This window comes from Lodderomyces elongisporus, chromosome 6, assembly GCF_030384665.1.
Source record: "Lodderomyces elongisporus chromosome 6, complete sequence".
In the NCBI taxonomy this organism is placed as follows: Eukaryota; Fungi; Ascomycota; class Pichiomycetes; order Serinales; family Debaryomycetaceae; genus Lodderomyces; species Lodderomyces elongisporus.
The window spans coordinates 1,242,764-1,264,602 of NC_083678.1; the positions used below are offsets into that span (position 1 = coordinate 1,242,764).

At 35.9% G+C, this 21,839-nt stretch overlaps 6 protein-coding genes across 6 annotated transcripts; 2 read left to right on the forward strand and 4 right to left on the reverse strand. All coding sequences in view use genetic code 12, as the record gives it.

Moving 5' to 3' along the window:
• Positions 1–2,660: 2,660 nt before the first annotated feature.
• STB4 (Zinc-finger-containing transcription factor) lies at positions 2,661–5,567 on the reverse strand (the record flags this gene model as incomplete). Its single annotated transcript, XM_001525053.2, has 1 exon — positions 2,661–5,567. One exon carries the CDS (start codon positions 5,565–5,567, stop codon positions 2,661–2,663), a length of 2,907 nt encoding a protein of 968 aa, XP_001525103.2.
• A 735-nt stretch (positions 5,568–6,302) lies between these two features.
• Positions 6,303–7,424, reverse strand: PVL30_004951 (uncharacterized protein; the record flags this gene model as incomplete). Its single annotated transcript, XM_001525054.1, has 1 exon — positions 6,303–7,424. The coding sequence occupies one exon, from the start codon at positions 7,422–7,424 to the stop codon at positions 6,303–6,305; it is 1,122 nt and encodes a 373-aa protein (XP_001525104.1).
• Positions 7,425–8,003: 579 nt separating this feature from the next.
• PVL30_004952 (uncharacterized protein) lies at positions 8,004–8,858 on the reverse strand (the record flags this gene model as incomplete). Its single annotated transcript, XM_001525055.2, has 1 exon — positions 8,004–8,858. The coding sequence occupies one exon, from the start codon at positions 8,856–8,858 to the stop codon at positions 8,004–8,006; it is 855 nt and encodes a 284-aa protein (XP_001525105.2).
• A 533-nt stretch (positions 8,859–9,391) lies between these two features.
• Positions 9,392–10,690, reverse strand: PVL30_004953 (uncharacterized protein; the record flags this gene model as incomplete). The annotated part of the gene is made up of 1 exon (XM_001525056.2): positions 9,392–10,690. One exon carries the CDS (start codon positions 10,688–10,690, stop codon positions 9,392–9,394), a length of 1,299 nt encoding a protein of 432 aa, XP_001525106.2.
• Positions 10,691–11,785: 1,095 nt separating this feature from the next.
• On the forward strand, positions 11,786–12,793 carry PVL30_004954 (uncharacterized protein; the record flags this gene model as incomplete). The annotated part of the gene is made up of 1 exon (XM_001525057.2): positions 11,786–12,793. The coding sequence occupies one exon, from the start codon at positions 11,786–11,788 to the stop codon at positions 12,791–12,793; it is 1,008 nt and encodes a 335-aa protein (XP_001525107.1).
• Positions 12,794–15,582: 2,789 nt separating this feature from the next.
• IFH1 (Transcription factor CRF1) lies at positions 15,583–18,692 on the forward strand (the record flags this gene model as incomplete). The annotated part of the gene is given in 2 exon segments (XM_061119634.1): positions 15,583–15,589; positions 15,604–18,692. The coding sequence occupies 2 exon segments, from the start codon at positions 15,583–15,585 to the stop codon at positions 18,690–18,692; spliced, it is 3,096 nt and encodes a 1,031-aa protein (XP_060975617.1).
• Positions 18,693–21,839: the final 3,147 nt, after the last annotated feature.

Below are 21,839 nucleotides of genomic sequence, written 5' to 3' on the forward strand. Positions count from 1 at the left end.
TAAGTTTAGGTGGGAGTAAGCGTGGAGCCTTGTTTGCTATCTATTTTACAAAAAAAAAAAAAGAAAAAGAAATTACCCAATCTCTTGGTGAACTTCCTTTTGTCTTGTAAATTGTGAGCGTCTGAGGCAACTAAGTAGCTAAGGTTCAGATGGATCTAAGAAAGTGGAGTAAAACAATTCAGGACAAGCAGAACAAGTAGAACAAGAGAAAAAGTTGTGTAAGTCTCAGAATACTTATTGTTTGATAACAATAAGTTTTCCCTATATATATGTATACCACTACATCAAATAATAAGCACAACCTTAACCAAAAAAATAAAATAAAACAATTAGAAAAAAAAATTAAAAAGAAATTCAATAGTTTTTCCGAGAGACTAATACGTCAACAATACTGTATATAACATTTCAACTAAATTTCTCTTCTTTTTTTTTTTCTTTCTTTTTTTTTCTTTTTTTTTTTCACACATAACTATATCACAGCTCGTAACATGCTTAAAGGTTAAATTGGAACAAAGAAAGAAGGTAGACTATTGAATTTCCTTCGGTATGTATTGCTCCTTTTTTTTAAGTTATTTTTTTTGTTCTGTAATACCAAAACTTTACAGTACATTCATTATCAAAACGGTTTGGTGTAGTTGGCATTTTGTAACACTTTGTTTTGTAAACTTCTTACTCTTCGCTCCGAAGTCATCACCGTTCCTTTCTTAATGTTTTGTAGTACCTTTATTTTTTTGGGCTAAGGTCACGTTGAGTTAAGAAAAGGAAGAAACAAAGAGAAATGTGTTGTATGCATGCATGTATGTAAGTATGTATGTAAATATGTATGTAAATATGTATGTATGTGTGTATTTTTTTTTTTGAATTCTGAACTATTATTCCCTTCTTCCCCCCGATCAGGTTTGTCTTTTACATTTCTTACTTTTATGTTACTTTAGTTTATAAAAAAGTCAGTTGTTCGTGGGGGATGGGGGAATGGAGGAGGATGAGTGCAATGCCAGCATTTCTCTATTTATTGTAGTACATAGAGTAAGCAGATATGCAGCATGGTGGGGGAGGCCCAAGAGAATATATATATATATATCAAAACAGTACAAACAAAAAAGATAAGGCAAGATAACCGTTAATGTTGGTGGGGGAGCAGAAGAAGAAGAAAAGAGAAATCAGTCGAAGAAGAACATGGGAATAAAGGGCTGTAGGGCAATCCTTATGTTTGAATCACGAGCTACACAGTCGTTTATTCAATTAATTGTGGTGCTAGTTGATGGGAGAAAAAGAAAAACAGATAAAAAAGAAATTGACAATATGTTTCTTCCCTATTTTTTTTATTTCAATTTTTAATTCCATGGATAAGTTGTTTGAGTTATTGCAACTTACGCTTACAGTTGTTACTACTGCCTGTTTTTATTTTTCTCTTTTTTGTTCTTTTTTTGTTTTTTTTTGGTGGTTTAGTATTACTAGGAGAACCCATAAGCCCTGGCATGGGTATGTCGGAGTACAAGTAACCGTGGTCAAATGATCAAGAAGAAAATGTGACTTTAGCATGCAGCACAAACTCAACATCATCATTATCAGCAGCAGCAGTAGCAGCAGAAGAACCTGGTAGCAGTCCCTCTCCGTTTTGTATCTCTTTTAATTTATCCGAGAAATGGCGAGCCAAAAAAAAAAGAAAGAAATAAAACAAAAAGAATTCAAACCGGTTACACCCGACACCGGTATTAATCATATTCTTATGAAGTTTTATTCGAAACATTACTTTTTGTTTACACCTGAAACATGTTTAGCTTTCACAAGATTCTTGTTAGAAAAAAATGAAAATAAACTCAAACGAAATAGACTGATGTGTAACTAACCCCAATTCAACTTTGTCGTTTGCAAAGCAAATAAATCTACACATGTTTTTATTTTTTATTTTTTTTGTACTTATTTTTTTTTTTTTTAGTTCTGTTAAACTTTGTTGTTCCTCTCAATTTATTTCCGCTTGTTTAAAAAACCCCCACGGGGTTAAAAAGAATGTATACATATGTATATATTGGGGCTCGGGAGGAGGAAAGGAGGTTGAAACAATCAGGATAATAGACATTTGGTAAATGCAACTGCGATGCAGATTTATGCATCTACTATTCTTTGGAGAACATCAGTTCATCAAATTCAATTGCGAAAAAATTGTGTGGGAAGGGGGTGGGGGTAAGGCGAGGAAAAGACGGGGAACGGAAGTATAGGGAATGGAAATATGGGGGAACTAATAGAAGTGAGAGAAGAAGTGATCAAATAGATTAGTATGAGCAAAAAAAGGACAAATTTCCTAACCTGGACTATACAATGTTGCTAATAATAGTTTCATGTATGTCCGGGGGCGGCGGCGGGGGGATAAGCGGAAAGAGTAGGAAACGTAGGAAACAATTAATACAAGGTCTGCATGTTCTATACCTCGATAAAGAATGTTGAGCCGTAGTTTCAACCAGACCATTAAATCAAAAAGCATTTAGCTTTTTTCAAATATTTTTTTTGCCTCCTACTTTCTTCTATAATCTCCTGTTTTTTTTTTCCAAACAATATAAAAAAATGTATACTATTAAAACCGAAATAAATCTGCAAAATGAAAAACTATTCACGAATATTTACATGTACATGTAAATATGTGTGTGTATGTACCTCCTTGGTTATAAATTATTATTGAAATTCAACCATTGGTCAAACCATTGGATATTTCCCAACATATTATCTATATCGGCCGACGAGTAAGCATCAACCGTATTGAAATCATTGAAATCACTAGAGCTTCCAGGTGTAGACATGGGGTTATCAATACTAGAAGTTGGACCTGTCCCCAAGGTAGCACCTGCCCCAGTTGCTTCTGCACCCGATCTTATACTATTATTAGTACCATCATTTTCATTTGGAAATCGGTGTTGTTGAGCAACATGTGATATATAGGTTTTATCGCCATTTTTTGTGCCAGTTGAAGCTTTGTCCTGTTCCATCTGGGTATTTTCACCACGATGTACATGTCCTTCAAACATACCATTTACAATTTGAGTCTTTCCTCCAAAAGATGATGATGACGTAGTAGTAGTAGCTGTAGCACCACCAGCACCACCAGCAGTGGCAGCACCATTTGTAGTTGTAGACGGCCCAGTTCTTCCGAGTTGTGTAAAGTACTGCTGATTTACTTCATCTGATCCATGATCAACACCAATATTGCCAAGTGCCTTGATATCTTCTTCCAACCTCAAAGACAATATCTTGTTCGCCATCTTTAAAGCCCATGTACATTCACGCACCATCTTGAACCTCTCTCTAAATACAAGCTTATTGTTCTCGTTTCTAATTGGAGATTTCCTAAGCAATGTAAGAAACTTGATGGCATTTTTCAAAATTGTCCTTGACTGCACAACATAAACACCTCCGTTGACCAATGTAATGGCACTGACTCCAATATTGAATAATAGTAACAATGTACTATACCACGGACAATACAACAAGCCAGCCTTATTGACCTTGTCCAATACTTCAACAACACCATTGCACGCATCCAAAACCAAATCAACTTTAAGGCCATGACTAGCAATTTTACGTCCAATATAATTGAAAAGAATTTTGCCGTGAATACAAAGAACCAAATCATAATAATGCAATTTGACTTGTGCCTTCACTAATAAACTAATCTCATTTGTCGATTCAGGTGCCGATGCCGTTGGTGCACCACCCATACCTTCAGATCTGTTAAAAAACAAGTCATTGCGGAATCCATGACGATTAAACCAATCATGAAGTTTCACCAATTCTGCATTTACCTGTTGATATTTAATCAAATGAGGATTATCAGTTGGTGCAGTGTGGACAAAATTCGAGACTCTAGCTACATGAATCATCGCCAATGCCGGTAACGTTAACCAATCATCCTTTTCGGTCTCTAGGGCAAAATCAAATGAAGGGTAAGCACGAGTAAAATCCTCATCTCTAACACCACAATACCGACCGACTTGAAGGCCAAACACTCGATCAAATGTAAACACACACCAAAAAATTCTTTTGGCTTTGAGTTTTTCATAAGCAGTGGAAACACGGATTTGACTATTTTCAACGTCAAACCCTAATCCCATGGATTTCGTCATATTTATGGCATTGCCTAGCGCGTGCCAACAAGAAGTTTGACGATGAGTTATCCGAAGATAAAGTGTAATCAAAACCCAACTCTGCACAAGCTCAAACGACTCCCATTCAAAACTTAAAATAGAAACAATCTTGTGTGCGTACTTGAACAATTTTTCCTCCAATTTAAGCATATCAATATCTGAATTTTTGGGTTTTTGAAACTCAATAAAACGAATCGAAAGAGCATAGATGAGGTATAGAATGGCAACAAACAACTTGGTTTGATTTGTCTTGGAATCAAACTCATCCAGCAGAAGCTCTTCCTTAACAATCTTTGTGTATGCAGCATATTGCTCTCTAAATACAGCTTCATGAATAATTGCAAATAGCGGATTGATCTCTTTAAAAAAGAAATTAATCAAGTGTTCCTTGTCAAGATCATTATCGAGATCAGGAATGGCCGGTAAAGCTTCGGGGTCCAAATAGTTAACACCTGACATGTTCCATCCAAAATATTGCCGTCTTGGAATAGTCACTTTTTCCTTCAGTTCATCGGACAAGTTGGCATACATTGATTGGCATAGTTCTACAATAAGCAAATTTTGATGACGACGAGAAAATCTCCATTTAGAACTTGCAGAAAATAAAGTTTTCGTGATCAACTCATTATCAGGTTCCTCCGAAATGGGCTGCCTAAATGTTTCATTTGTGCTTCCAGAAAGAATACCTTCAAGATATTGCACTCTATTCTCTAAATGAGCAATATATTCACGATCATTGGATCTTTCAACAGTGGGCAAGCCAAATGGTTCCGTATTAATCATCAACTTTTGTCTCTTGTATAATTCACCACCTGCACCGTTGGTTCCGCCGCTCCCATTACCATCAACACCGTAGTATCCAGGACTATTGGCAGATCTACCCGAATGACCTGCAAGTGCACTTGAGAATGTACACTCTTTCTTTTGTCTAACACAAGTTGCACATGGTGTTGTACCTGAACATTTGATTTTGTGTGTCCGACAACGATCACAAGCTTTACTAACTCTCATTCTGGGCTTGGGATTGTGGTCGTTTGTTCTATATGCCTCTGGGCTTTGGCTTTGATTAGGTTGTTGTGATTGAGGTTGAGGTTGTGGTTGAAGTTGTGGATGAAGATGGGGCTGCAAAGGCTGTGCAATGTGTGTATTACTATTAGCTGTACTGCCGTTGCTCAAACCCGCACTTGATTCAAGTTGAGACCGTGGCTGTGGTTGTTGCTGTTGATGTTGTTGCTGCAGTGGTGGTGGTGGTGAGTAGGCATTTACTTGTTGTGGAATCTGTTGAGATTGCCTATATGAATAAACTGGTGGTAACTGTACTGTTCCAAATGGTGAGAATCCAGAAGATCCTGGAGTCGATGCCAGGTTGCTGGATTCAGGTAAGTTTGGTTTCTTCATAAAGCTATTTGAGTGTAATGGCGGATCAGACATATAAGAGGTGGGTAGTTATATAGTCTTGTAGTGAAACTTGTGTAGTATAAAGACAAGTAGCTACGATTCGGCCCTAGACTTCGGCTTTCTTTTCCGAGATGTTGAGATTTTTTTTTTTTTTTACATTCTATTGCTTTATCATTGTTTTTTTATTGAATTATTTTTTTTGGTGAGGAGGAGAAGGAGGAGAAGGGGTAGGGAGTAGAGGGAGAGAAAAAGAGAAGTTTGTATTGTTTTTGGTCATCACTAGCGGCACGAATAAGACGGAAATAAAAGGGATAAGGTATCGCCGTCGCACAATGTACACGATAAAAGAAAAGAGGGTAATTAGATAGCTAATATCACTAAAATTACGAATCTTTTTGATGTACAAAACATAACAGAACAAAGCAAAACAAATAAAGCAGATAATCTTTTAAATCTTTTACTATCATTAATCATATTGCTATTTATCGTCAAATGATTGAAGAGCTAAGGATGCAAATAGTGGAAATAGAAGACAAAATTCGATAACAGCCAAAAATTAAATGCGGTGTAACTAGGATGTACATAATAGTTGATATATTGACAAGGTTGAAACCACCCGTATGTTTTAAGCCAAAAAAAAAGAAAGAAAAACGAATTCACTCAAATATATGTAAACTCCTTCTTCTTCATCCATCTTTTTTCTTCTCTCTTCTTTCTTTTCTATCCTTTTTTTTTTCTCAATTCCCTTTATGCTTTTATAGTCACTGCTCAAGGACCATTAGTCAAATCGAAAACAACCTTGCCAACTTTATGCTTATCAAACAATTCAAATGCCTCTTTGACATCCGATAATTTTGCTTTGTATTCTACAAAGTTACTAAAGCTTTCCTTCATGGTATTAAATATCTCAAGTGCTTCGGGAAATAAGCTCCATGCCGGACACCTTCCAAATGAAATGTTCATATTGATCAAATAGCAGTCTAATGCGTTAAATGGTAATTCTTCATGTCCCATTCCCAAACTCGAGATAAACCCATTGGCTCGTACAGAGTCTGCTGCTGTTTGTAGAGCAGCTTTAGCTCCAACAACTTCCAAAACTGCATCAAATCCCAATTGCTCTAGCTCATCATGGATATAATCTTCCAACGCATCTTCATCCTCTTCAAAATTGATAACTTTAGATGCACCAAGTCTTTTGGCTTCAGCTAATCGCGAAGGGATACTATCAACAACTACAATATGTTTAAAGCCAAAGTGTTTGAGTACACGCAATGCACATAATCCAACGGGACCGGCGCCTATCTGCAAAATAGAGCAGTCTTCAAAAGACTGCGATTTTATACCTTTTGCCGTAGGAATGGTTAGAAAATCCATAATCTTTTTGACGCCGTAATAACCAGTAATAAAAATATCTGCCATCAACACATACAATGCAGCATCTGCAGGGTTTGAAACTGCTTCGGATGGGAGTTTGATTATCGTATTCTCTGCATATGGCACCCGTACGTACTCAGCTTGCCCACCATCAAGTCCAATCTTACCAAAAGTATTTGTTTTGCTGCAATTTCCTGAAAACCCGTGCTTGCAATGCCAACACTGGCCACATTGAATAGTGAATGCACTAACAACCAAGTCACCAATATCAAACTGTGATATGTTATCACCTTTGGAAACAATCTCTCCAACAAACTCGTGGCCAATTATCATATTGACTGGTCCTTTGATGTGACCTCTATATGCATGTAAATCAGTGCCACACAATCCAGAATAATGTACTTTTAATATGACATCTGTAGAAGCTTCAATCTTGGGAGTGGCATGATCTTCCAAGCGCACATCATATGGACCATGGTAGACAACTGCTTTCATAGTCTCTGGCAATTGGCTCATCTTTGATTAATAATCGATTTGATGGGAAAGATATCTTAGTTGTAGTATACTATCAGGTGCAGTTGGTTTCCCTTTTTTTGAAAAAAAAAATAATTATAGCGGTAGCTTGAGCGTACATTATAAATTGTTTGGAAAATTTCGGTGAAATATATACATATATATATATATATATTTATATGTGGGTGTGCTTGTGTGTGGGGAGGGGAGGGAGAGAGAAATTGGAAGAGAGCGGAGGAAAAAGGGAATTGGACGGGTAATGAAGGAATCTCAATGTTTGTGTATGTCTTCTTTAAGCGCGTGGGATTGTGGGGAGACGAGGAAGTAGATGGGGGAGCAGGGGGAGGGAGACGAAGAAAAGAGGAAACGATAGAATCTTTAAACATGGTGGTGCGTATGACTTGTCCTCGGCCCGCGCAGAGAAGAAAGAAAGGAAGAAAGAAAAAAAGTCCCTCCCCGGATCAGGGTCTGAGATTACATTACAATATACGTCAATCAGTAATAGACAAACACATTCCATTATTTACTTGTTTACTTACTAAATTTGCCCACTTGATTATCTACACACTTGTTATAACCATTCTATAAGACATGGCCAAATAATGTTGACCAAATGGCATTTGACAAGTTTTTCACAATTTGTGAGAAGCCCATGATTTTGTTGGCCAAGTTTGAGCCAAAGAAAAGAAATATATTTATGCATATTATATTGCCCAAAATTGCATAGATGAGATAGATCAACACTGTCATAATCATGATGGACAGCTTTGTGTTTTGTGGATAAGTCTTTGAAACAGCTTCCAGCATTTTAAATATTAGTGTATTTGTATATATGTGGCACAGAACATCATCCCCTGCTCTTGTGCACGATGTAATCAACATAGATGCCAACAAATTCTTTATAGTGAAAACGATTTGCTGGAATACAGAAAGGTTTTTGTATTCAGGCATGTCAGCAAAGTATTGCAAATCAAACTTGTGAACTCGCAATTCCTCGTGGATGCGCATCATACCCTTGTTGTCCTGAAGTACATACGTGAACAAATCCATAAGAAAATTATCGCTGAATGTAATGACATCGCAAAAGGAAAAGACAATGTTTATAAGAGTTCTAAAGTATGACTGAATGGTTATTAGGAAAAAAGTCAAACGCACCATTTTGACCATTGCATTTGTTATTTTGATGATACTTGCTCTGACCATATATACAAGATTAGTGAATGTCATGGCCTGCCATATGAGGGAGTAATGTATGGTAATCAATGGAATGTAGTTGAAATACCACTTTATTTCATAGTACCTGTGCCATGAGTTTGCTTGTCGTTCAGCATCACGTTGCATCAATCGGTTGATAGCTCCTACCGTTTGCTCCCTCTCCTCTGGTGATAAATTGTTTAAATAATCATTCAATGAACCATTTTGGAAAATCTCAAGCATCGATGTGTCAAGGTGACGGAATATATCTACGTGATGATCCATTATTGGCAACAGGTGAAGTCAACTAGCCATTAACGAGTTGTGAAGGTGTGGCAAGTGTGCGTGTGGGAATAGGGGAGGGGGGTGAAGCAGGAGGTGAAAAGCAAAGTTACTAATTGTGATAAATTTACTTACCTTTTTTTCCGCGTAATACGACTTTTGCTAATAACTAAAAGCGAGATTTATATCAAAATCCCTAATCGCAAATATATCTCAAAATATACAAAACCTGCGTCACGTCAAGCACATTCGCACGTGATTTTCGGGGGGAAAAAAACAGCGAGAGACTTTCACAATAAAACTTGTACTCTATTTGAACAATAACATAGTCATCAACCACAGTTTACACATTTAATATAAAGAGAAAGTGAACATTCCAAAGGAAAGAATGAAAAATGGAAAATGAAAAATGGAAATGGAAAAGAATATTGCGAAAAAAATAGATATGTCATAAGACCCCTCCTAACATAGAACCTTATACAGACTTCAATTACTTACCCACCTCTTGCTACTTCTTCAAAAAGTGCCGATTTTATACGTAAAATACGCTTTGCTGCGTTTCTATTGCTAACACATTTCGGATCATCTTGTGAAGCTTGCAACAAATATTTTAGAAATCTAAAACATTTCAATACCTGCTCCAAATCCACTTCCAATATCTCATCAAAAAACTCCACGGGGATTTTTAAATCCTTTAATGCAGGATTAGATGTCTTGCCCTCGAGGATAATAATTACAAAGGATGTTGCAAAAAGCTCCATCATATCGTAACACAAAATAGTAGGCAAGCTTGATAATAACTCCACTAGTTTTATAGCCATACGCAAAATGTCCTTTATATTGTCATAAAGCAATTGTCCCATTCCTGCATGTACTTTATTGAGAATCTTGAATTGGAACAAGTACGGTGATGGGAAATTCAAGTCAAATGCTAATTTGCGCAAGATTAACTCCTCTCGGTATAATAACTGATCTCTCCAGTTCCAGAAAATTTCACTGCTCTCGTCGATTGGTGGTGGCTGGTAACTCGACCCCGAACCTGGGGGTGGATATTTTGCAGCTTTTGGGTTTTTCAAGTTGCATGCATATAAACTAATCTTATCTGGAGGTCGTACGCAGTCGTTCAATTTGCCTGCAATGGTGAGCGCTGCAGAAGCTACAATGTACTTTGACGTTGTTATGGGTTGTCTCATATAGTATCTGTGGAGATATATCGAGGTGGCGAGAATGGTAGGTGCGTTAACGTCAAGTTTTCTGCCCAACTTGATGACGAAATCATGGATAGACTCCTTGAGGCGCAACTCCTGCGGTAGGGTCATTTTGAACTGCGCTATGCTTGGGGATTTACTAATAACAGTTGATTCAGAAAAAATCCAGGGGTTATTATTGTCTTTGGCTCGTCGTCTCGATGTTTTTTGCTTGGGTTGAGATGCATTTTGCTTGAGATGGGATGTATTTTGCACAGCTTGCTTAGAAGATGATGCTGGTTTCTCTGTAGTTTTGTGATTATCTGATTCTATTGATACTGGTTTCAGCGGTGTAAGAATTTTTGGTTCTTTTGACTTTGACGATGATGAAAAGTTTTCTGGATCCTGACCATTTTGATTCGGCGATGATGATGAAGTTTTCTTTGATGATGAAGTTGTCGTTGATGTCGTTGCTGTCGTAGTTGTCGTTGTGGTATCTGCGGCAGACTTTGAACCCACTCGATCGTTTGATGACAATACCAGGTCCATCTCTGCCTTATTGGAAATACTTTCAGCCAAGTTAGAAGTGCTAACGTCTGCTTGCATTTGATGTGGAGAATTTTCTTTTTTTTGACTTTTTGCTTTATGCTTCCTGCGTTTGCGTTTTGCTTTTTGCTTTTTGCTTTTTACTCTTTTTTTTCTTTTGCAATTGTAATTATTTTTGCATTTGCCAGATTTAGGAATATTTTGAGTATGTGTCTTTATTTTAATTCTAAATTTTTTTTTCCACACCATTTGATAATCACCATACTATACCTTGCTTCTCATACCAGTGTTGTTGTATTTTATTTGATAACTTTTTTTTGTCTTTCCCTTTCGTGTCCCCTGTCTTAGCACCCCCCCTTATACAATTCAAGTGACAGTTACTTTGCCATTGCCCGTATCTATACATATATATATATTAGAAGAGAACTAAAAGAAGAAGAAGATCAAACAAATCGTATTCTGTTATTGTAAAACGAAAATCAAATAATAAAAGGAACAAAGTTTAAGCTATATTATGAGTGGTGGTATATCGTCAAGCGTCTTTAATCATTTTTTGGAACATTTTGATAACCGCTTCAACTCACATCTCATAGTTTGAACTTTTACAACTTCACCTTCTTCAGTAACTAAAAAAAAATTAATAGTGTTGGATCAAGAGTTTGAACAGAGTAAATACTCTTGGTGCTAAATAAAGACTATTGAGAGAGTAACAATATTGTAGTCGTTGTAGTTGTTGTTTTTAAACTCTGGATTCAAGCACTCGTAGTTGCACAATAATATGTCGTGCCTTTAAACACAAGATTTCTTTTTTCTTTTTTTGCCTCTACCTTTCCTCTCTCTTTCTTTTGATCTCTTGATCTCTTTGTCGCTAACTTATTGTCACAAACTTTAGTGTCAAAAAAATGAAAAAACAAGACAAAGAATCAAAGCTTTTTCTTTTTCTGTTTTGCTTCTCGCTTTTGAATTTTTTTTTTTTCTTAAATTTTTTTTTTTTTTATTGAAAAGTTTTCCCAAAACCAAAAAAGGATTGAATAAAAGGCATCGATATAAAGCCAGTCATTTTTACTTCTGGACCAACCACCTTATAGGAACAACCATACCCATCCACACACCCTCAAAGTCAAACTCAAACTCAAACTCAAACTCACAACAAGGATGTCTGAATCTTCATTTATGCATTTGGTGAGACCAAATGTGATAGCGCCAGCAGCAGGTGCAGCAAACGGCCCAGCAAAGATCACAATCCACACCCCAGCATACCTTACAATTTTAGAGATTGTTTCTAAGCAAGTGTTGGGTAAACGTACAATCGGTTCTTTACTTGGTGTTAGATCCGATGACGGTTTGGAGATTGAAATCAGGGATGCATTTATGATTCCAATTACGGAGACTGGCGACTCGATTGCCATTGAAGAACAATCACACAAAGTCTTATATCAATTATACAAGAAAGCACATCCAAAGGAGTCAGTATTGGGTTGGTTTGGAAGTGCGTCTCAAATAGATGACACTACTAGTTTGATCCATGATTTCTATTCCAAAGGTGTTGACCGTGCATTTCCTCACCCAGCTATATACTTGAATGTTGAATATTTGGATAGTGCGGGTAAACCAACTGCTCCAAAAGTGACCACATACATTGGTGCTGCAGTGGGTAAGCCGGTATCAAAGACCAATGTGCAAATTGGATGGAACAAGACTGCCAACATCAACAACTCATACATCTTTACACCAATCCCCAATGAAATCTTTAATGGAACTACAACTGAAAAGATTGCATTCAAGACTTTACAAGAGGCCACTTTGGAAAAGAGCAGAGGATCTTCTTCACCTACACAAGCATCAGAGTTGCTCAATGGGGATTTGTCATACTTGTCAGTGAGTATTCAAGAAACCAGGGCTAATGTCGAGGACTTGTTGAAATATATTGACTCGCAATCACAAAATAGCACTAGTGATGACAATATTGACTTGTTGAGGAAACTCAGTAATTCATTGTTGACCAAGCCACCTATTTTGAGCAACGTTGATGAGTTGAACAAGGCATTTGAGAGCCATAACCAAGATGTCATCATGATTGAGTTGATGACAAAGGCGGTTAAGGAGCAAATCGAAACAAGTGCCAAGTTGACTGCTGCTTCTGAAGCAGAAAAACGGTATTAGATAGATACAATTTTCTTTTTCTGAATAGACTATTTTTTTTCATGTTGTGTTTCTTTAGAGGAAAACCGAAAAGGGGTGGAGGAGAAAAGAGAATAAGTTAATGTTTTTTTCGGTGTTTAAGAAATAGTTGAAAAGCAAAAATAAGATGTATATTGTAGTTGCAACTGAACATATAAAAAAAAAAGAGAACGAAAATGGAAAATGGAAAATGGGAAATGAAAAAAAGAAAAGAGACAATGAGAAACTTATTTCGGTTTAGTTTAAGCTCAGTATTTTGGTATTTCTCGACTATGGACAATAAATACCATTAGTGTCTAGACTTGTCTAGATTTAACAATTTTAAGAATATAGAATAGTGCTTTAATATATACGAGATGATTAGTTTCCTTTGTTTCTTTGTAAAACATTTCTTGATTGTAATAAATTGGATTGGGGAGGGAGGGGTAGCAAGATTAAACTTAGGAAGAATCCACAGAAGAATCCTCAGAAGAATGCTCACACGATGCATGAGATGAAGTTGAATTACGTAATTTCAAATTGTTGTGTTTTCCTGTCTTTACTCTTGGTTCTTTTATTTTTTTATTGCATTATTGTTCTCATTATTTTTGCTCTGTTCTAACAACTATGTTCTATATATGCGAAGGATAAAATTGTGTTTGTCGTTTGAGGAAGAAAAAGAGAGTAGTAAAATAAGAAGAAGAACAAGAAGTGGTATAAGATATTGAGATAGACTGGTGATAACTTGACTATGAGATTTCTAAGATACATGTGTTCATTACATTTTGTACGTATATGTGTGTGTGTGTGTGTTTCTGAAATGTATAAAGCTAGTTGAACCTAGTCTATCCTGTTCCATTTTCCAGTATCAAGAACATCAATCTCAAACCTATAAGCTTTGTGATAAAAAAATAAAAAATAAAAAATAAAAATAAAAATGAAAAATGAAAAAAAAAAAATGAAGAAAGAAAAACAAATGTGAAACCAAGGTTACACAAATGCAACTGTGGATATGAGAAACTGAGGAAGCAGATGAGGTTGAAAATTGAGGATGAAGATGAAGATGAGGCAAAGGAGAAGGATGAGGAGAATAATAATTTGTGGGTATTTTAATCACAATGGAACATTGTTTTCAACTAACTATTCAAAACCATTGTAGTGATTTATAAGTTGTTGCTCCTTGCTTTGTTGATGAGTGAAAAAGTCTTTGAATCAAAGATTCCCCCCCCCAAGAGAATGTATATCTTCTAGTTTTGCTTTGTTTTTTTTATTCATATTTCTTTTCTTTATTGTAGTACGATAAAAGATGAAGTGAAAGAAGATGATGAAGAAGAAGAAGAAGAAGAAGAAATCAAAGGTCTAGTCTCTTAATTAATTTATCGTGAGTACTATTCATTTTTTTTTTTCAATCTCTATCTAAAGACACCACTAACTAGAAATATTTGACATAATATGTAGGCTTTATTGTACTTACTACTCACACCGTCTAAAAACAATTGTACTCTCTTACCATCAACGGCTAGAGAATTGCTTTACATCAGCTTCCATTGTCTCTCAGTCCATCTCTCTCTCTCTCTCTCTCTCTCCCTCCCTCTGTTTCTTTATCAAACTACTTTGCTAACCGGGGATAAACTATCCAAGAAGTAGTGGAAGAACAATGTGCAAAAATAAAAAATAAAAAATAAAAAATAAAAATAAAAATAAAAATAAAAATAGGAGCAGGATGAATTGAAGCGTGAGAGAGAAGAGCCAAAATTATTATTAAAAGACAATACAAAATATATATATATATATCCTCCCCATCTTGCACTTTACTTCTTCCCGTTGCCATTTCTTTTTTGTTTATCCTTTTAATTCACCCACCCATCTTCAAATAAAGATCACATTGCAAAAACCTCAATATAAACATATTTCGAGTATATATATTGATCATCTAAGAAAGGTATAGAGTAGGAGTATTCACATCAACAGTATAAACATCTTATATCGCCCCTTTTTTTTTACATTTTTACTCAAACGATATCATATACAACCATATTAATATCATCCAGGACATCTACAAATCAGTTCAAAAATTAAAAAAGATTAAAAAAAAATTCATTTTGAAAAATCTCCATCTCAAATAGAGACCCATACAAGATACTATACAACAAGATATTAATCATATCTTTATTTGGAGAAGCTAATAAACCTTGCAAAGGATTACCTTTCTTCCATCCAATTTTTTTTTAAAAAAAAAAATCTTATCGTTTAAGCTTCATATTATTATGAATCAACCTCGAAATACTATTACTTTATCAATATCCATACACGATTATTATACATCAATTATACATCAAATTACAGTATAAAAGTAATCAGATTAATAAAGAAAGGAAGCAAAACAAAAAGAAAAGAAAAGATAAAAGAGAGAATCAATAGAACGAAATAGCTTGTAAATCAGGAGGAGCTATTTCATTTTACAAAACATAAACAAAGGCCAAGTCTAGAATATATCAAAGCATATTAGTTCAACTTTTATTTTTTGGCAATTAATCTTTTCTCTCTCTCCTGAAAGAAGAACGACATCAAAAGGGAACAGAAGACGGCCTCGATAACAAGCCCAACAAGAAGTGGAATTCAATAGATTAATCTTATTTTAACAATGGCGAATAAAGAGCCTCAGCAAATGGCACTTTCTAATCAACAACAACAACAACAACAAAAACAACAAAAACAACAACATCTTAATAATAATAACAATAACAATACAGACAAGAGCAAGGCGCAAAGCCCGTCTATTACAAAGGACAATGCATCGTCTTTTCATGTAGGTGGGAAGAATGTCACGGCTTATAATAGAAGAAAATTCAGTATTGCACGCTCAACGTCATCGTCGTCTTCGGCAGGATCCTCAGCATCGTCGTCGTCGCTATCGCCGAATTCATCTGAAGTTGACCACATTGAAGCTGTAAATGCAATACGAAGAAAAGCAGCAGCATTCAAGAGTGATGACCATAACGCTTCTGATTCAGAATCGTCGCTAACTGCGCTCTCTGATGAAGATAGCTTTGAAATTAAAAAGAAGACTGCAGGTGCAGCAGCTTTGATATCTAGAAAACCTGCAGGTAAAAAAAGTGGCAGCAGTGGTAAGACATTGAAACTATATGGAGGGAAGGATATACCAAGAAAGACGTTTGATTGGACTCGTGAAAATGTCTTTGTTGAGTCTTCTGATGATGAAGATGAGGTTGAAGTACAGGAGTTGATTGAAGATGCAATGCGAGATGACCAAGAAGACAGAGAGAATGGTACTGGTGAGGACAACATTAATGATGACAATCACGATGACAATGACGATGACGAAGAAGACGAAGATGATGAAAAGACTCACCTTGCCGAGCTATATTCGCTCATGGAAAAAGGGAAAAATATAAAACCATACGATTCTGATAATAGCAATGACGAAGAAGATGAAAACGACGACGACGATGATGACGATGATGATTCGGAAGACAACTACGACTCATCTGATGACTCTGATGTCGACTTTGTAAAGTTGCAGGCACAACAGAAAGTACGATCAGCTAAGGCTTTGAAACGCAATAGTAATGATAAAGAGAAGGAAAAGGAAAAGGAGAAAACGAAAAAAATTGAAAATGCAGTACAAAAACGTCGAAAAAGCTCCGTAAAGTTTGGAAGGAGGAAATCAGAAGCACCTTTCCCAGAGTTGAATTTCACATTTGATTTTGGAGATTTGGAAGAAAAGAAGGATAGCATTGATAGTAGGAGTAAAAGTAAAGATGGCGACGAAAAGATTCCTGTTCCTGAAGAAGAAGATGTTGGTGTTGAAATTGATTATTCTCCCAGTACACTCAATTTGGAGGTTGGCGAGTTTGAATTTGATTTTGATGCAAACCTCTTGCAATTTCCTAAACTCGAAGTCGCAGAACTGTCCAAGTCAGGAAGAAATGGAGGTGATGTTGAAGTTGACAAGAACAATGAGAATGATGATGATGACGATGACGACGATGACGATGACTACGAGATTGATGATAACGAATTACTCGCAACTTTGCAGGCAGAGAATGATGTTGATGAATTCTTACCAAACATTTCTTCGGGATCTATCATTGGTCAAGACCAAGATAATGACGTGGATCATGACAAGAATGTTGTTCGACAAAACTCACTCACCTCTTTTGGTGATGACTCTACAGGAGAAATTGGAGATGATGGGGATGATGATGATGAAGAGAACGATCCTTTCTTGAAGGAGGAGGAGAAGTTTTTGGTCAATGAATTTGAACGTAATGGATTTGATGAGTTTGAAAGTGATGACAAGAAACTTGGTGATACAGGTCGCAATGGAAACGATGTTGATGATGATGATGATGATGATGACGACGAAGACGATGAAGAAGAAGATGACGAAGAGTTTACTTTTGATGATGGTGAGTACTCTACCTCTAAGCGAGTAGTCAATGCTTTTAAAGGTATTGGTGAGGATAAAAACAAACCCATTGTGCGATATGAGAGCAGTGGCTCCGATCACAGTGATTTTGACGAAGATGATTATGTTGATTTTGTTGACTTTGATGTTCCCTTATTTGACGAAGAAACTAATCATCTAAGACTAAGGAGCAAGAAAAATAGAAAGAGAAAAGATAAGCGAGCTGCTAGAAAGTACAGGAAATTGCAGGAGACCACCAATAGTGATGAAGACGATGAATCTTACTTGTGGAATTATTTCTTTAGTTCAGATAATGATTCTTTGAGTGAATCTGAACAGCTGAAGAAGAAAGAACTCAAATCAAAGACCAAGACGGATGTCAATGATTTATTCAATCAGATTGATAATGATCTGACATTTAAACTGCGGAAACGGTTTTCACGTGGTGGTAGTGTTGATGGAAATGGTATTGGCGGAGTCACTAGTGCTATTAATAACACTAAGTTGCCGTTTAGCCATTATCGATTGGAGTTTGATGCTCTTTTTGATGGTGATGATGGTGACGGTACTGGAGAAAATGATGAGGATAATGGGTATGAAAGTAGCGAGTCAACAGATGTGGATGAAAGCTTACCCAAATCTTCTGTTGCTTCCAGTGTTGGGTCGAAGAAGGCTACTGAAGTGTTATCGTCAAAAACTGCAGATTATCGACCTCCAATGTTGGGTTCATGGGTAACAATTGATAGTAAGCCGTTTGGTATCATTGATGGATTAAGTACACGCTCATTACAGCCAAACAAAGCCCATGAACCTAGGTTTGGTTTAGCGAATAGCAACAACAATACTAGAACCACCACCACTAACACCACCACTGGCAACATTAACAACATCAATAGCTCTAACAATAATAATACTCTGGTTACAGGTTCATTGCCATCATCAGCAACGCCTCGAGCTGGACATTCTTCGGAGTCGGCATTATCGCTAACCGGATTGGCGCAGTCGACGAATCCACTGAGTCCATCGCTTACCACTTCAATTGGTTCAGCATTAGCACCAACAGTATCTGGAGGTGGATCTACGTTTGGAACTGCAACAGTATATCTGCAGTCACAGCCAGTACATGGTACTAGTTCATTACGCAAAAGCATAGTTTCTGCACAGCAACAGCAACAGCAGCAACAACCATTAATTCAGGAGCTGCAATTGCAACTGCAAACTCTAGTTGCTGACGATCTGATGCTCGGTCTAGATGATTTACTCAATGTCAGTGACTTGGACAACCATGATGAGAATGATGCTCAAATTTGGCGTGATTTTAATAATCTGAAGAGTCGCGTACCATTAGGAGCGTTTAGGAATAAATCTGTGTTGTACAATCATCATCTGCATCATCTGGATCATCACCATCATCATCATCATCACCTGCTGCTGCTGCTGCATCAAAGTAAAAAGAGAAGAAAATATTAGAAGAAGAGTGAAAAGCTGCAAATTAGAGGTTTAAACATTTACCTTTTTTTTTTTTGCTTCTTTTTGTTTCTGTGTCTTAGTTTTCAAGTTTACCATCTAAGTGAGGGTGTGTGAGTTTGGATGTTTAAGCTTTTGTTTCTTGTTTTTTGTATTTTGTTTTTGCTTTTGCCTTTGGAGATTGTTTCTATATAGCTATCAGTTTTTTAGTTCTAGATTAGCGTACGTTCTTTGATAAACAGATTGTTATGTTGCTAAAAAATAAAAAGGGGAGTGTAGATATTTGTAGTGTGTTTTTTCCATCACCAAATTTAAGTAATTCATTTGCATCGACTGACTCTTTTTGTTCCATACTAAGTTATTTGCAATATTGTTAGAGCTACCAATAATTCTAAATCACATAATTGTTGCTTTCAAGGAGGTAAAGTTTTCACATACAAGTTGTTGCATTACTATCGATATTAAAGAAGAAAAAAAAAAAGATGTATTTACAAATATGTGTTTGTTACATATTCGATTGCAATTGATGTTGGTTTTTATTCTTTTTCTCTTTTTTTTTTGATTTAGGAGTATTTTTCTTTTACAAGGAGTATCATAACCTTTTGAACATTGGTAGAATAGTTTAACAATAGGAGGTGAGGGGTGACATTATATTAAAAGTTACTTGAGTTACTGCAAAAGTATATCAAGTTGCATTGGCTTGTAAGAGAATCTTTGACGATGAGATGATAGTATACTAGTTTGTTGAGTACTTGTTCCTTGTTACATGAAACATGTGGAAAGTTCTTAACTCAATTGTCCCCTTATTTTTTTGGGCCATTCATTGGTCTAATACCTTCTCCCCTCACTCTCTCTCCTTTCAATAAGTAAAGTTATGATGTAATGTGCTATAGTTTGTTTGTCAAATTATCTATTATGTTTTTTTGTATTTTTTTGTCTTTTTTGTCTTTCTCTATCCATCGTCTGTACCCCTTTCCTTATTGTTCTCAAGTTCCAATCAAATGTTTTCTTAGGCGTTGCAAGTATCTAACGCAATACAAATGCGGCATTTTTCTCATAACTATGTCTGTTTGAGATTTTAAGTATTTATTTTTTATTTTATTCTCTGATTAAAAAATTGAAATTTTATGGTTTTGCAAGCATTTCCCAACCAATTCTATTGTGGTTTTGTGTAACTTATGGTGTGAGTATATTGAGAAGGAGACGTTTAGTGGATTATGAAAAAAAATTTGTGTTTGCCACAAAATGACAGAAAAAGAATAGGAAGATGCTTGTGCTCACTACTATAACTTTTTTTTCTCCCTCGTATAATATATGTGTAAAGCTATAACTTATATATATGTAAGAATACATTATAGATGATGACTGGTTTCATCATCAACACTTTACCAACAAATACATGTGTTTTTCCTATTCATCTGTTATTATCTAATAAATAAACAAGTCGTTCATTGTATATAGTTCACGATTGAAAACAAAAAAGTCCCAGAGTTTGTTTATATCTACTTTAACAAATAGTATTTGTTAGTGGTTTCTTTTCTCTAATTATTTCTTTTTCGCAATCTCATAAACCATGCACATCGAATGAGATCATTTACGGCGGATGAAAGATCAAAATCCAATGCTTTGTTATTTTTTTGTTACCAATTGTGTTGCAAGAGAGGGTCTGACCTTTTTTTTTATTTTCACTAAATACCACTCCCTTCCCTCGCAATCCACACCATCATTTAGCTCAAAATTTCAGTCTCGTAAATGAAATTCGGGTAAAGTCAAAAGAAAAAGAAGAAGAAATAAAAAATAATTAGGGAGAAGATGAAACGCCCAAACTAAAAATTTTGGTATCTGCAAGCTAGGGCCTCATTAATTTTTATATGCTTTGGGACTAAGGCGGTGTTGATATTTACTAGATTTGTTGGAGATAATAATATCCATTCTTACCAAGATGAGATGAACCTAATCTCAATTCAGCTTGTAATACGAATGGTCAGACGATCCTGGGAGAGACAAAGGAGAGAGGTGAAGTTGTTTTTTTTTAAAAAAAAGAAAGAAAGATTGTTAGAGAGCAACAAAAGTAGTTTAGATCCACATGTAGTTTATAGCGAGTGAAGTGAAGGACAGCAGAGGAGGTGGAGGAGGAGGATAAAGAGATAAATATGCTATGCTGTATACATGGGATGAAAAAAGAGTAACCAATATTATTACTATTATTATTGTTGTTTTTTAAAAAGCCATCTTTTCAACAACAACAACATATCCCACAAATCCGCGCCTACTTGAATCAGTTTATCCAATTAGTGTCTGAGATGCGTGAGAGGAGGAGGAGAGGAGGAGGAGAGAGAGAGTCAAAGTTCAAACTGTTGTGAGATGCGCACGAGGAGAGTCACAAGCACAACAACAACAAAAAAAAAAAAAACTTTTTCCTGTTCATTTGTTCCATTTAACACAATACACCGATGAATACATGTGCACACTGTAATAATATATATATAGTAGGATGGGTTAAAATAAAAAAACCTACTAAACAGAGAGAAAAAAAGAGGCTCAGGCTGAAAGAGTATATGTGTGTGTGTTGTGGTTCATTACTTTTAAGCAACGATGAGATTGGCAAGGCGTGCAAGAAAAGAAAGGCATTAGAAAACTAAAAATACTGAAAACAAAAAAACACTGAAATAAAAAGATTTACAACCTCGAAACGAATACTAAATACCAACTAGAAAGGGATTAAGAGAGAAAAGGAAAAATGGATAAAGGGTAAAGGGTAAATTAAAACGGGGTTAGAGATTGTTCGTATATCGATGACGAATTTACTAATATCCCATCTCCTCTTCAATATATGGTATATTCTTTCCTCTCCTCCCTCTACTTACATCTTGTAACCACTAGATACAAACCAAATACTGTTGATGTTATGAAACAACACTATACTCGTACCATTTTTATTTTTTTCTATTTCCTTTAACGGATAGTCTCCTTTTTATTATTTTGGGGGAGGGGGTGTGGTGGTGGTTTGTGTGATGGAGTGCTTTTAGGGCATTAGGGCATGAAAAATAAAATCAATTGTTTACAATATATTTTTTTTTACTCTTCTCTATTGCTGCATTCATTTCGCCCTGCGTCACAATGTGTATTTTTTTTTGCCTATTTGTCTTC